General features: G+C 39.2%; 1 protein-coding gene across 1 annotated transcript; it reads left to right on the top strand.

The window, feature by feature from the left end:
- The first annotated feature begins 9,260 nt into the window (after positions 1-9,260).
- On the top strand, positions 9,261-12,281 carry TMEM139 (transmembrane protein 139). Its single transcript, XM_052000160.1, has 3 exons — positions 9,261-9,370; positions 10,682-10,927; positions 11,150-12,281. Exons 2-3 carry the CDS (start codon positions 10,716-10,718, stop codon positions 11,538-11,540), a joined length of 603 nt encoding a protein of 200 aa, XP_051856120.1. The 5' UTR covers positions 9,261-9,370; positions 10,682-10,715; the 3' UTR covers positions 11,541-12,281.
- Positions 12,282-13,734: the final 1,453 nt, after the last annotated feature.

Genomic DNA, 13,734 nt, shown 5'->3' with positions numbered 1-13,734 from the left:
CTCTAAAGTTTATAAAAAAAAAGATCTGCTCAGCTAACATATCAGGGGAAGGAGCCAATGAGAAAAAGAAAAATATCACTCATTGTATGAAATTGAAAACCAGAGGAAAAGCTTGAAGTAGTAACATCCAAAATCTTACAGCTAGTCTGCAGCTAAGCCGAGGCTTTGAACATATGCTGCCTGTCTTTTGAATATCCTCATTGGTGGTAAATTTTTGTTCTTCCGAATTGACTTGAGTTGTGGAAATAGACAAAAATAATCTGTTGAAGTGGCTGCAATACACATCTGTAATTCATCTTCTGAAATACTACTAGATAATTCTAGCTTTGGTCAACCATGAATTTGACTTATTTGGTACTACTTATGATTGATTTGTTGCTGTCCTTCCTTCTCGAAGAGGACCAAAATGACATCACTATGTTAGCATCAAGTTATGGCGTGTCCAACTGTGGCTGATCAGACTAATATGAATTCAGAATACTCTGATGCAGGTCAGACACAAATAATCTATATGAACACTTGGGGTGGATTCTCCGATTTTGTCCATCTCCCATTCCTTCTGAGCTAATCCAGTTCTGCTTTGCTCATAACGCACAGCCCCTTCTCTGAGGAAGGTACACCATGCTGGGCCTGCACCAGTGTCTCCCATGTCATGCAATCGATTCTAAATTTTTTTTTTTTTCTGAGACAACTGGGGTTAAGTGACTTGCCCAGGATCACACAACTAGGACATGTTAAGTTTCTCAGGCCAGATCTGAACTCAGGTCCTCCTGACTTCTATCCACTATGCTACCCAGTTGCCCCAATCAATTCTAAATCTTGAGAGACCTTGAGTGACCTTTTATCGCTTTTTTTCTGACCACCAGAAGAACTGAAACTGGATCAACTGTACAGACCAAAATTAGGCCATGTCTGATACTTGATTGTATATAGGAAATGAATGCCTTGAGCTACAGACTCCCCAGGAGTGACCAGGACTCAGAAGTAAGTTGGGAATTGATTGGCACCTAACCAAAGGAACCAAATGATATTACTGATGAAATATGAATAGTGATTGTAAGATCATAATATCACGGGGCTGGGAAGAGTCCCAGAAGCCATTTAGTTTAACCTATACCTAAACAGAAACTTCCTCTACAACATATATTATAAATTGTCAGGAAGGTTTGAAGAGAAGTCTAGATAATGGAGAATCCACTCTTTCCAAAGCATTCCATTCCTCTTTTTTTTTTTTAATCTATAATTCTTAAGATTGTTTTCCTTATCTTTGTTTCTCCAATATCCACTCAATGCTTCTATCTCTGCTCTTTAGGGTTGAGCAGAAAATAGTCTGGTGCTTCAAATGCATAACAGTATTTTGAATACTTGATGACAACTAACATGATTCCTCTAAAGTTTCCTCTCTCAAGGGTCCTCAAACTACAGCCCACGGGCCAGATGCAGCAGCTGAGGATGTTTATCACCCTCACCCAGGGCTATGAAGCCCTTATTTAAAGGCCCACAAAACAAAGTTTTTGTTTTTAGTATAGTCCGGCCCTCCAACAATCTGAGGGACAGTGAACTGGCCCCCTATTTAAAAAGTTTGAGGACCCCTGCCTAGACTATCACCAGAATCTTTATTTTATACCTGCTTGTTCATTGTGGTATAGGTATAACATGTAGATCTTTATTTAGTTTCTGTCAAATTCCTTTCCAGTTTTACCAGCAATTTTTGTGAAATAGTTAAGTTCTTGTCCTAAAAACTTGGATCTTTGAGTTTATCAAACACTAAATTATTATGGCTATGTATTACTGTGTGTTGTTGGACCTATTCCGCTGATCTACTGCTCTGTTTCTTAAGCAGTATCACACCAGTTTTTATCTTATTTTTTGCAGGGAAAAGGGAGGATCAGGGTTAAATGACTTGTACTAGTAAGAGTCAGAGGTCAAATTTGGGCTCAGTTTTTCCTGACTCCAAAACTGGTGTGCTATCCACTATGCCTTCTAGCTGCCTCTATTTGTGATTATTTCTCCTTTGAAATATAATTTAAGATCTAGTACTAGTAGGCCAGCTTCATATGACTATAGATAGCTTTGATTTCTCCTGAAAACTACATATTTATGTCCTTTTATAATCTTTCAATTGGGGAATGGTTCTTAGTTTTTATAAACTTAGCTTACTTCCTTAACCTTACAGTCTTAAGTAACATCATGCTGGAGAAAGTTCATAGAGATATGAGGAATGTGGTACTGTGTTCAGATAAGGCTGAATCCTTGTTATCTTATCTGAAAATTCACATGGAATCCGGAGAGAAGTGTAATAAATATGCATAATCCAAACTTCTTTCAACACCTAAAAATTCATGGTGCATTTAAAAAAAAAAATTCACCCCTCCAAAAAAAATTGTTTTTTTTTTTTAATTTATGAATGCTTAGTCTGGTCTTTAGGTCCCTTAAACGTTCTGGTTATCTTCCTCTCGATATGCTCCAACTTGTGAATTCCTTTCCTAAAATGCACCCAATCACATCTGTAAATTAGGAACTCTAATGTATATAAGGTGGTTATTTGTCTGGACCTGCAAATTTAGGCATTCATAAATCCAGTTGCTGTATTGTTGCTGTTTACTTTTTTTTTTTTTTTTTTATCAATCCTTCCCATATTATCTTTCTTGATGGAAAAATAACAAAGAACAATAGGAGGTGAGTGATTTCTTCCTTTTGTCCTAGTTTGATATTAGAATGTTCTTCCTGAGCAGTGGCATTGTTGGGGTACAGGGACACTCCCAAAATACATTGTGGTTCTAAACCAGTGTTATTAGTGTCCCAAAAGAATTTGGAAGCTTAGATCATGTCTAAGTCAAGAGGCAAAGTTTTATTATAATTGTAACACCAAGTAAAAGTGGGCTAAATGGCAAAAGAGGGAGATAGCAAAGAGAAGAGAGCTAAAAGATAAATTTTTAGGGTTTGGGAAGTACCGAACAAAGAATAGAACAGGGTAAATGATGTCATGGGGTTAGGGTTCACATGATTGGTGGAAAGCTTGGTAATGGGAGCAAACAAGGACCCTCTTTCTTCTTTCATGAAACCAAGAGGCATTTATTGTCTGAGTCCAGATATGAGATAGCAGCTCAGACTCTTAGAAGTCAAACCAGACATCTTTGAAGGATAGCTTGGTAGAATAAGGAACATTCTCCAAGGTTGTGCCAAATCACTTCCAATAGCTACATCCCTAAGGTGCCTCCATCATTCCCAAGGCCAGATGGCCTAAGGTTTCTAGAAAAGTCTCTACTATTGGAGTTTGTACTACATAACCCTACTTATTCTTGTTCAAATTCAAATATAAATTTAAAAAGGTCCCTTCTTGTATAATTTTTCATAAAACTTATCATTTTGCACAAAGAATCTTACTGTTACAAAAGACTAGAAATCACCTGGTACAACCTTCGTTCCAAAGTACATATCCTTTTTCATTTTATAGTTCTATGATTACATCTTACACAACAGCTGCAACAGACTGAATCTCAGAAACAGATATTTTTGTAAATGGGAATTTTGCACAGTTGTGATATAACTGTCATTCTGTGAGGAGGGTTGATTATGAAAAACTGTTGATTGTGTTAACTTGAAAGAAACTGACAGTACAGAGAGAAAGAACTAAGTTAACTTCTTTCCTGAAAGAAATTACTTTAATTTCTATCTTGTGAAGAAACAGAGTTATTGAGAAGAGACAGTTTGACATCCTCAGAGAGCTGAATAAGATTTTGTTTCCAACATTTAGAAGTCAGAAATGCCAGTGATGGTTACAAGTGGCTGTCATATATGATATTTCATTAATAATTATATATTTAGCTTAGTGTTTATTACTCTTAATAAATTGCATAGCCAAGAACCTTAATGTTTGTTTAAGCCTAAGGAATTAGGAGTAGGAGGGGGTGAGAAGTAATAAATATAGAAAAAATATTTAGGGAAAAGAAGTTTCTCTAGTTTATTAAAGAAATTGAGTAACTGAGTTGGAGACTCAGAGCTAAGTAATTATTGAGAGGTTGTAATTTTGGGAATTGATGAAGAAATACCAAATTGCTTTGGAATCTGAAAAATAAAGAAGGAAATTAAGCTAGTGACAGATAGAGAGAGGGGTAATCATCCCATGGAAACTGCACGTAGGATTACGAAAATGCTAAGTAGGCTAAGCAGGTAGTTTAGTAAACAAGCATTTCATTATAGATTGACTATGAAAAATTGTCAGGAAGCCCCAAAATCTGAGAGAGGCGTGTGAAGGGAGAGAGAGAGAGCATTTATTAAGCCTTTACAATGTGTCAGGCATCTTGCTAAGCACTGGGGATTCATATGAAACAAACAAGATTGCCTAGCCCTCAAGAAATGTTAGATGGATGGCATTCATTAGATGGAAGAAGATCACACATTAATATTAGAAAAATAAGGGACATTGAAATGAGAATGCAGGGAGTAGCATAGTTGCCTAGTTCCTAGCAAGATAACAATGATGGTGGTGGTTGGTGATGATGATGCTGATGATGATGATGATGATGATGATGATGATGTTGATGTTGATATAATGTTTTCTGTGTCAGGCACTGTGCTGAGAACTTTATAATTTTTAATCTCACTTGATTCTCACAATAACCCCAAGAAGTAGATGCCCATATTATCCCCCTCTAATGAGGAAACTAAAGCAAACAGGGTATAAGTAATTTGTCCAGAGTTCCACAACTAGTAAATGCTGAGTCTGGATTCTTACCTGTCAGAGGAAGGAGCCAGGAATGGATAACTACTTTTTGATGGAGTGGAGAATGTTGAAGACAAAAGACAGGATGGAGTACTACATTACAATACAGCCAATATATCTTAGTAAAATCATTAATAAATTGGAGATTGAATAGAGGAGTGCCACATGGGTGATAAAAGCCCGAGAGTATGCTATATTAAAATCTGCTCAAAGGGATTAGGAACGAATTTGTTCTGTTTGGCCTCTCCTGGTATAGAATGAGAATCAGTGGCTAGAAGTTATAAAGAGGGAAATTTGGTCCTTATGTCAATTAACAAGCAGGATTAAGGGTTACCTCTGTTCTAAAGTCCATTAGCATGGAGCTCAGAGTCCCATGTGTTTACCAAGTGCTAGGCCAGAGCTAAGCCATACCCTTCCTCCCCCCACAAAAAAACAAGCAAAAAACAAAAATAAAAATGACAATTCCTTCCCTCATGGAGCACCTAGTCTAATAGGAGAGATCACATGTAAATAACTATGTAGTGGTAGATTGGGTCAATTGGAGAACATTTCCCAAAGACACCATCTGCTTTCTATCTCCCTGGAAGCTTTCAAGCAAAGACCAGGTATGGTATAGAAACATGGTTTTCAGGCAATGGTTTGAACTAGAAGGCTTTCTATTCTGGCTTTCTGTGATTCTGTATTGGGGCAGGGTGAGGTGGGAGATAGGGAATGTAGAGAAGTAAGGGTCAGACCAGGAACCAAAAGTTGAGGGTGTGGAATAAGGGATTTGAGAGTGGAGAGATAGGAACAACAATAAAATGAAGGCAGGGTCAGGTTCAGGAAATTTGGAGATCTGGTCAATCAGAAGTCTCTACCTTAGGTCACAGTTTTAGATTCATCCTTGAGATCACCTTGTATATGGTTCTTATAAGGGTTTATTTGATGTTGGAATAAAGCACAATCGACCTAAAGCAGTGCCTTCACTCACTCTTCATCAAATCAGAACACTGGAGACTGCCTTTCTATCTTTCCATAGACTCTTTGGTTGCCTTTTCACAAATTTATTTTCTTGAAATTGCCCTTGAAATTAATCTTAATCTTATTTCATCTATTTATAAACATGGTGCATGGTGTAGATCACAAAATTTGGGGTTGGAAAGGATTTGAAAGATCACCTTGTTCAACCTCCTTATTTTCCATACTCAGAAAATAAGAAACACAGAAATGGAGAGATAAAGTTACTTAGCTAACTTACAATGAGAAGCAGAGCCTGGAAAGCTATTATTAGAGGAATAGCCATTATTACAAAGAAATATCGGGCTCAGGGACAAACAGATGGCACAGGAACTGAAGATGGTCAAACAAGTCAGATCCCTGGCAGAGGAGACCATCTTGCTGGGCACTTCCTACCCCCCACTCCCTAACCCATCTGCCCTTTTCTCTGTATTTACTCCAATCCTCAATCATAGACTGTTAGAACTGAAAGGGAGCCTACAGAGTCATCCCTCTCAATTTAAAGATGAGGAAACTGAGTCCTACTTTTAGTGACTTGTCCAAGTCACACAACTTGTTAAGTGGCAGAGGTTTCGTCTTGGGACTTGTGATCTTCACACTAATCCCTTTGAATTCAAAAATGACTATCATACAGCATAGGAACTATCATTCATTCATTAGAATAATTTTGGGAAAGAAAACAATGCTAAATAAAACACAGACCATTCCTCTGATATAGTCACTGCAGCTTACAAGCTATTAAGAGATGGCACCCACATAACCACAATATAAAATAAGCCAGAAAAGATAGATATTAATAAACTGTTATGAAATTTCATAGCATAGAGATATTCCTCTTAGCTAAGATGATAAGGAAAGATTTCATTGAGTAAGTAGCCCTTCAGCTGCCCAAGTACTTTAACAATCTGAAATCAGAGGAAATCCATTATAAGTGAGGAAACCACATAAGGAAAGACATGGAGATTAGAGAATGAGATGTATATTTTGGAGAGAGAAATTGTTAGAGTATGACATGAATAAAGTGAGAAAGAATAATTGATAACACTGGAAGCAGATTTCTGGGGAACTGTGAATGCTAAACTGATTTTGGAATCTATGCTGTCAACAATGATAAGCCACTGAATGTTTTTTTATTATCAGAGTGATTTGATCAGATCTGCACATTGGAAAGATAAATTTATCTGGCAGCAGTGGTTAGGAAAGATTATAAGAATATAGGTTTAAATCTGGGACACTTTAGAGATTATTTCACCCTTTAGTTCTTATAGATAAGGGAATTGAAGCCCAAAAGATGTCACTTGCCCTAAGTCACAAGGTAGTAAAAGATTCAAACCCAAACCCTCCCATCAAAATCTGGTGCTTTTTTCATTACAGTATGTTGACTCTAAGAAGCAAAAACTGAGGGTGGAAAGAGAGTAAGAGACTAGGTAAGGTAACTATGATCCTTGTCACCTGATAGGAAGGACTCTAAAGTGAGAATTGTAACAAGGGCCCAGTCCTGGATTTCTTTAGCTATTTTAAACTAAGGCTTGTTCCCTCACCTAAAAAATGAGAGGGTTTGGGCAAAATGATCTTTAAAGTTTCCTCTGATTCTGAAATGTGATAAAACTCAGCTAGGGGATACTCCTCACTTCCTACCATCAGCCTGAGGCTTTGAATAAAGGGCACTAAGAGACAGACACAGAAAAAACTGAGATTTAGGCTGATAACTTAGTAACAAAAATGTCATTCCTCATGTCACTTTTAGTCAGATACACTCACAGAGTCTCATTTACAGACTCTGTACAGCTTTTTACCTACAAAATGGCCGTATGATGGGAAAATGGAATCCCACCAAACAGATCTTTTTATAAAAACATGGACAAGCCTATACCTAAAAAAATCAAAACGGCATCCCAAAACAAAGAGGTGCAGAATCAGACATATGGGAGGAACGAAATAATCTCTTTTCTCTCAACCCAGACTTTTTCAAGTTTATCTCCTTTATCACTTCCTCTGCCTCCCCCTCCTCAGTAGCTGAAACCTATGAGGATGGGAGAAGGAGACAGATTTGGATATAAAAAAACCAGAGAGTAGGAAGGGGTGAAGTGGAGATGGGGATCAGAGTTTAGTAAGGAAGAGAAGTTGGGGACACAGAGATAGGGAGGAATCTGCATACTGACAATAGTTGAGTTCTTCAAATTCTCTTTTTAAAAATGCCTGAGGAAATACCAGCCTCAACTCCCCTTCTCCCCATTTCATAAGAGAGATGAAGAGGGATCATCAGGATTCCTCATACTATTGGATAAAAATAGTATAAATAAATAAATATATATATACATATATATATGTATATATATATATATATATATATAGGATAAGATATATGTAATCATACATATAAATATATAGTATATAAAGTAAAAGTATAAAATAAAATATTAAAATGGTTTAGTACTTTATAGAGAGACAGCCAACCCCTAATTCCTAGGGCCCTTGGCTCTATTCCCTCCCCTCAGCTTCTCCATTTCCTATGTAGCACCCACTCTGCCAAGCTGTTTTACTGGTCATTTAGCCAACATACACCTTTCAAAGTTCCCTTCCCTAGGATTCTCTCCTGTGGTAGGAGAGAGTCCAATAATACAGCAGGTTGATGGGGGGAGGAGTACAACACACAGCCTAATCTGTTCTCTTCAGCATCCCCAAGCTCTCTTAGCCCTCACCTTCCCTCACTACCAACCCTAAAGAAAACACAGACAGGATCATAGAGTCAGAGTTAGGAGGAACCTTGGATGTCCTTATCTAGTCTAATCCCTTTTTTATGGAACAAGAAACTCAGGCTCACAGTGTCCATGACACATTGGTACACTACTTGGTACCCAAGTAGGAGGGCTTCAAATCCTATAATGGGACTCAAATCCACATTTTCTAACTCCAAAGCAAATCTTTCTGCTGCATCATGTGACATTATCCTCATCATCTTCCCCTTCTATCTCAGACCCACACCCCAGGAGAGGCCGCGTGGGAAGACTTAAGTCTGGGAGCTTGGGCTATTTTTCCCCAAACTGGCCTGCCCCTGTGCACCGCTACTACTGCATGGATATTCCTTGGTTTCTGGAGTGCTAAAAGTCTCTTTATTCAGGTCTGCACAGCAAGTGCTCAAGGCAGAGGCCTCCAGTCTTCCCCTTTTCTCCCCTCAGGTTCTTCTAACTCCGGTCTGAAGAGACAAGGATCACTCTTATTAAAGGACAGAACCTGGGAAACACTGGAGGTCATGTGGGACTGGATTCCTGTAGTCAGGGAATGAATCTGCTGTGGGACAAAGGGACACTTTGCCCCTACGTGCAAAGAGCTGGGCAGTGGGGGTGGAGAAGCCACTCCCATCTAAGGCCTTTTGGAGCATGGAGGTGCCGGCAGGAGAATATGCTTGGAGGTGGGGCTGAATGTCAGAGTTCCAGAAGGGGGGAAAAGTAGGGGTGCCCGACTGAGATTAGAACCCTGGGACTGGGGCAGAGGAAAGGGGTGGGGCTGGGACACTCCTCCCCTAATACCTTCTGATTTCAGAGGAGACTGGCCAAAGAAAGATAGGTGACATACACTACATACCTGAGACTAGTGACTCGAGAGGAAGAAAGAAGAAGGAAACCTCTAACCTGGGGGATGGGGGAGGTAACCATCTCTTTTTCTTGTCCCCTTTCCCTGACGGGGGCTTCCTGCTCCTGAATTTGACTATAGGGGTTGGGAGGGGGAGGATTAGAGTACTGCAGTGGGCTAGAGTCCTAACTTTGAATCAGGAAAGGGTTTGGGGCCCTAGATTGTGGGTGGGGACTCGAGGATCCTGTCCTCTAGAAAGATTCTGGAGGAAAGAGACGAAGGCAGAAATGGAGACAAGAACAGAGAAAGAGTTTGGGCGTCTCCGTTCCTTAGTTTTTTAAACATCCCTTGTCATGTATCCCTATTCTTGTGGCACTTCGTCTTTGTAGGTGGATCTGCCTTCATGGCTGGCCCTGTGAGGGGCTACCCAAAAAGGGACAGAGTTTGGGGGGTCAGATTGAGGAAGCAGCACCTGTGCTGAGGAGAGGTAGGGAAAAGATAGTCCTCGGAGTCAGTGGGGTAAGGACTTCAGACCCCCTCACCTAGATTCCAGGGATACTTGTGTGCATTGAGGTCTGAAGCAATATCTGCCGACCAGAGCCCGGGAAGGTACAAAGGATTGAAGTTGTGATGGAAAACTTTACTAGGGGAAAGGAGACTGGGAGTTCCAACTGGGGAATGTTGGGCCCTCATCTGTTTAATCAGTAGGGTAGATGAGATTAACCTAGTGTCAGGGTTGAGAAAAGCATTCTGGGTTTCTTCCTCTGTGGTATTGACTATGTTGTCACTATTAGTCATACAGACTCCTGTTGTCACCTGTACCCCCTAGAGTGATTGCTATAACCCCAAGTACCCTTCCTTAGACCTTCTTAATCTTGTGTCATGGCTTCTTTTGGCAAGCTGGTAAAGCCTGGGGACCCCTGCTCAGAATAATGTTTTTATGTCGAAGGTAATAAATTTCAGTCCAAGGTTAGTGAAAACAAATATATATATATATATATATGTATATACATATATATTTCTTATTCCAAGTTCATGAATCCTCTGAAACCCTAGTCCTCTGCTAATAGAGTATAAAAATGTGTAAAATATGGTTCACCTAGTATCTAATACCATTTCTCACTCCTCTCTCCTACACTCCCCAAAATATTCTCTTGTTCCTGTCTCTGATTACTTAGTATAGACATAAAAATTACGTCTTTAAAAAAAAGACAATTTATTCTGCACTAGACTTTAACAGAAGCAAAATAGCATATTATTACAACTATTTACACTTATAAATTATAAATTTTATAAATAGCTATGTTTAGCTATTGCATCATATTAGTTACTTCCTCCCTACACTCTTCTGTTCTCTGAATGTTCCTTTGCCTCTTTTTTTTTCAGGAGCCCAGGCAGGGGCAATGCTTCCAGGTCAAGTATGGAGAAAGTGGTGAAGCCATTGACCCTTTTGTGCTGTGCCTCCATCCTCCTAGGGTTCATCCTGATGGGCCTGCAGCCAGACATCAAGCCTGTGGCTTATTTCTTCCTCTCCTTAGGTGGACTCTTTCTCCTTATTTGCCTCTTTTGTTTCATAGAATGGGGGTTCCAGGCAATTCGAACAAATACTACAAGGGCTTTGAACTCAGCAAGGTAAATTGGGGGCAAGTAGAATGGGTAGAGAGACGCACGCGCTCCTTGGGCTCATTCCACTAACCCAGTTCCCATGTCTCAGATATAGGTAGCTTGCTCCCCTATGCTACTGGGTTCTGAAAGGGAAAGAATTAGTAAAAGAGATCACCTGGAGGTGAGGGAATTCCAAGGGTCTCCCAGGGTTGATTGGAGGAGTACTGACCTTGACTGTCTCATTCTTAGGGACAATGCAGCCTTTGAAATTCCAAGCTATGAGGAAGCTGTGGTATCACCTCAGGATCCCAACTCAAATTTGGGTGAGCCCCCACCCTACAGCACTGTGATTCCCTCACAGCTTCAGGAAGAGGAATCTAACCATGTAGCAGGACTCACAGGAGCCAGAAGAGAGAGGCGAGGAAGGTCAGAAGGTACAGCGACCCAGACAGGAGGATCTTTGATCACCCCTGTCAATCTCCACCTTCAGGGCCATATAATAGGGTCTACAGAACCCCCATTACAAAACCCGGCTCCATTGGAGCCTCTTACCCCACCGCCAGCATATGAGCTCAGACCTAATAACCAAGACATTGATGATGATAGCGTATTCTATGAAGAGGGCTGGACACCTCCCTAAACCTGTGTTCCCTGGACATATAAGATTTTTTCCATCAGTGACTTTCTTTTTATAACCTGGACAACCTGAGCAGGACCTGGTACCTGGCAAGAAGAAGAGAACATCAGATGCATTCTCCATGCTTTGTGTCCAGAGTGAAGAGTCCAAATGGTCTCCCCCATCCTCATCCCATAACCATGATTCTCTTACCAAAAACTGGATGAGGATGGATTGGTAAAATCACTGGGAAAGGGAAATTGGAGCCCTTTCTACTTGGAGAGTTCTCATTGTTTACAAAAGTCTTCCTTTACTCAGCCAAAAACTGCCTCTCTCAAACTTCCACCTATTGTTCTTTGCTTTCCTTTCTAGCCAGAGTTAGCCTAATTCTTCTTCCTTATTACTCCTCCCAGATCAGATAGACATCTCATTCTCTCTAATGTTCTCTTTTAAGACTTTTCTTTCCCAGGCTAAACCTTACATTTTTCCTCAGTTGGGCTCATTTAGCACATTCTCCAATTTTCTCACTGTTCTGTTTATTCTGTGGACACAAAAGTTTGTCAAAAATCCATAGTGAAACCTTGTCTTTAGAACTGAACATAATACCCCAAATATGAATTGACCAGGGCAGAGTAAAGGGAATTGTCACTTCCTTTTTTTCTGCTTCTATCCATTCTATCTAAAATTTAATTAACTTTTTTGGCTGCTATGTCATATCATTGACTCATGGATGTTGTTGACCTTTAAATCTTTTTAAACACAAAATCCTTATTTCTTCCTTGATTTTTTTTTTTTGAACCATTGAGTAGAATTCTAAATTTAACACTATTAAATATCACCTTATTAAATTCAGCTCGGCTCAGCTTTTCAAAGCCTTAGTATTCTCATTCTTAAAATCATTATATTAGTTGTGTTAACAATTCAGAATGTTGTCAAGATCAAATGAAAAAGAAAGCATTTAAAGTGCTTTGTAAAACTATAAATTTCAATAGTTTATGATTTAATTATTGTACTCTCTTCCCACTCAATCAATCATATTTATTTGACTACTATATTACAGCTACATTAGACACTGGTGATACAAGTCCAAGGTTCAAACAATCCCAAAAAATTAGCTTAATCTAATGGAGGAGAGTAAACATAAATATATATATAGCATAAAGTTAACAAATATATATGTTATATACACATAACACATGCATTATGTGTACAAAACAATTTGTATGAACAAACATAAATATTTGTATATATATGCATAGATGTATATTCACAATACATATATGTGTATATATATATATGTGTGTGTATATATATATTACACATACATCTATTAAATAAATACAAGTTAATTAGGGAGGGAGAGCACTAGCTGGAATTATCAGGAAAGACTTCATGAAGGTGATGCTTGAGATACTTAAAGGCAAAAAGGAATTATGATGTGTGGGGTAAAGAGAGGAGGGTGCATTCCAAGCATAGAGAACAGTCAGTGATAAGACAGACAAGTGACATGGACTATTATAAGTGAGAAACAGGCCAGTTTGGCTGGATCACAGTTTGAGGAAAGGGAAATAATATGTTGATGTTGAAGACATGTTGTTTTGATACTATAGAGATGCTGTGGAGATAAAAATAGTAAAATATAGCAAATTATTGGATATTTGGGGTATGGAAATGTTAGGAATGATGAGGTATAGTTCCCAGGGAGGTTGCAGTGATAACCCTAGTGATACAGGGAACCCCGATACTATCCTGACTTGGGGGGGACCATGAGGTAAACACTTGAGAATTCGTTGAAGGGAAGAAACTCCTTGAACTCTCTCCTGAGAAAGATCCCCCCCAGCAAATCAAAATAAGTGGTTTTATTTTGTTTATCTTGGTGGGACTAGCGGAGTCCAGGACCACTCCTATTTAGCTGGAGCCAGGGATCTAGATTTCTATAGACCTCTATTGAGTTGAAGATTAATCCATTCAATTGGAAAATTCCTATTCAATTTGAGAATATTTCCGTCTGATTTCAACTCAAACTGCTCCAATCCCTAGCTAAAGTTTCAAATTATAAAAAGGGGCAACTTGGAGCTCATTCCTCGCAGAGAGCCAAAAGCAGGAATCATGCCAAGGAACCTCTCTCTCTCCTTGGCATCACTGCCCTCGAGGACCTTCTGCTGGCTGAGAAGAATTCTCTTTTCAGCATTACTCCCTCTCTATCTCTCTCACCTAT

Source organism: Antechinus flavipes, chromosome 5, assembly GCF_016432865.1.
Source record: "Antechinus flavipes isolate AdamAnt ecotype Samford, QLD, Australia chromosome 5, AdamAnt_v2, whole genome shotgun sequence".
NCBI classification, from domain to species: domain Eukaryota; kingdom Metazoa; phylum Chordata; class Mammalia; order Dasyuromorphia; family Dasyuridae; genus Antechinus; species Antechinus flavipes.
This window is presented reverse-complemented; position numbering and strand designations above follow the sequence as displayed.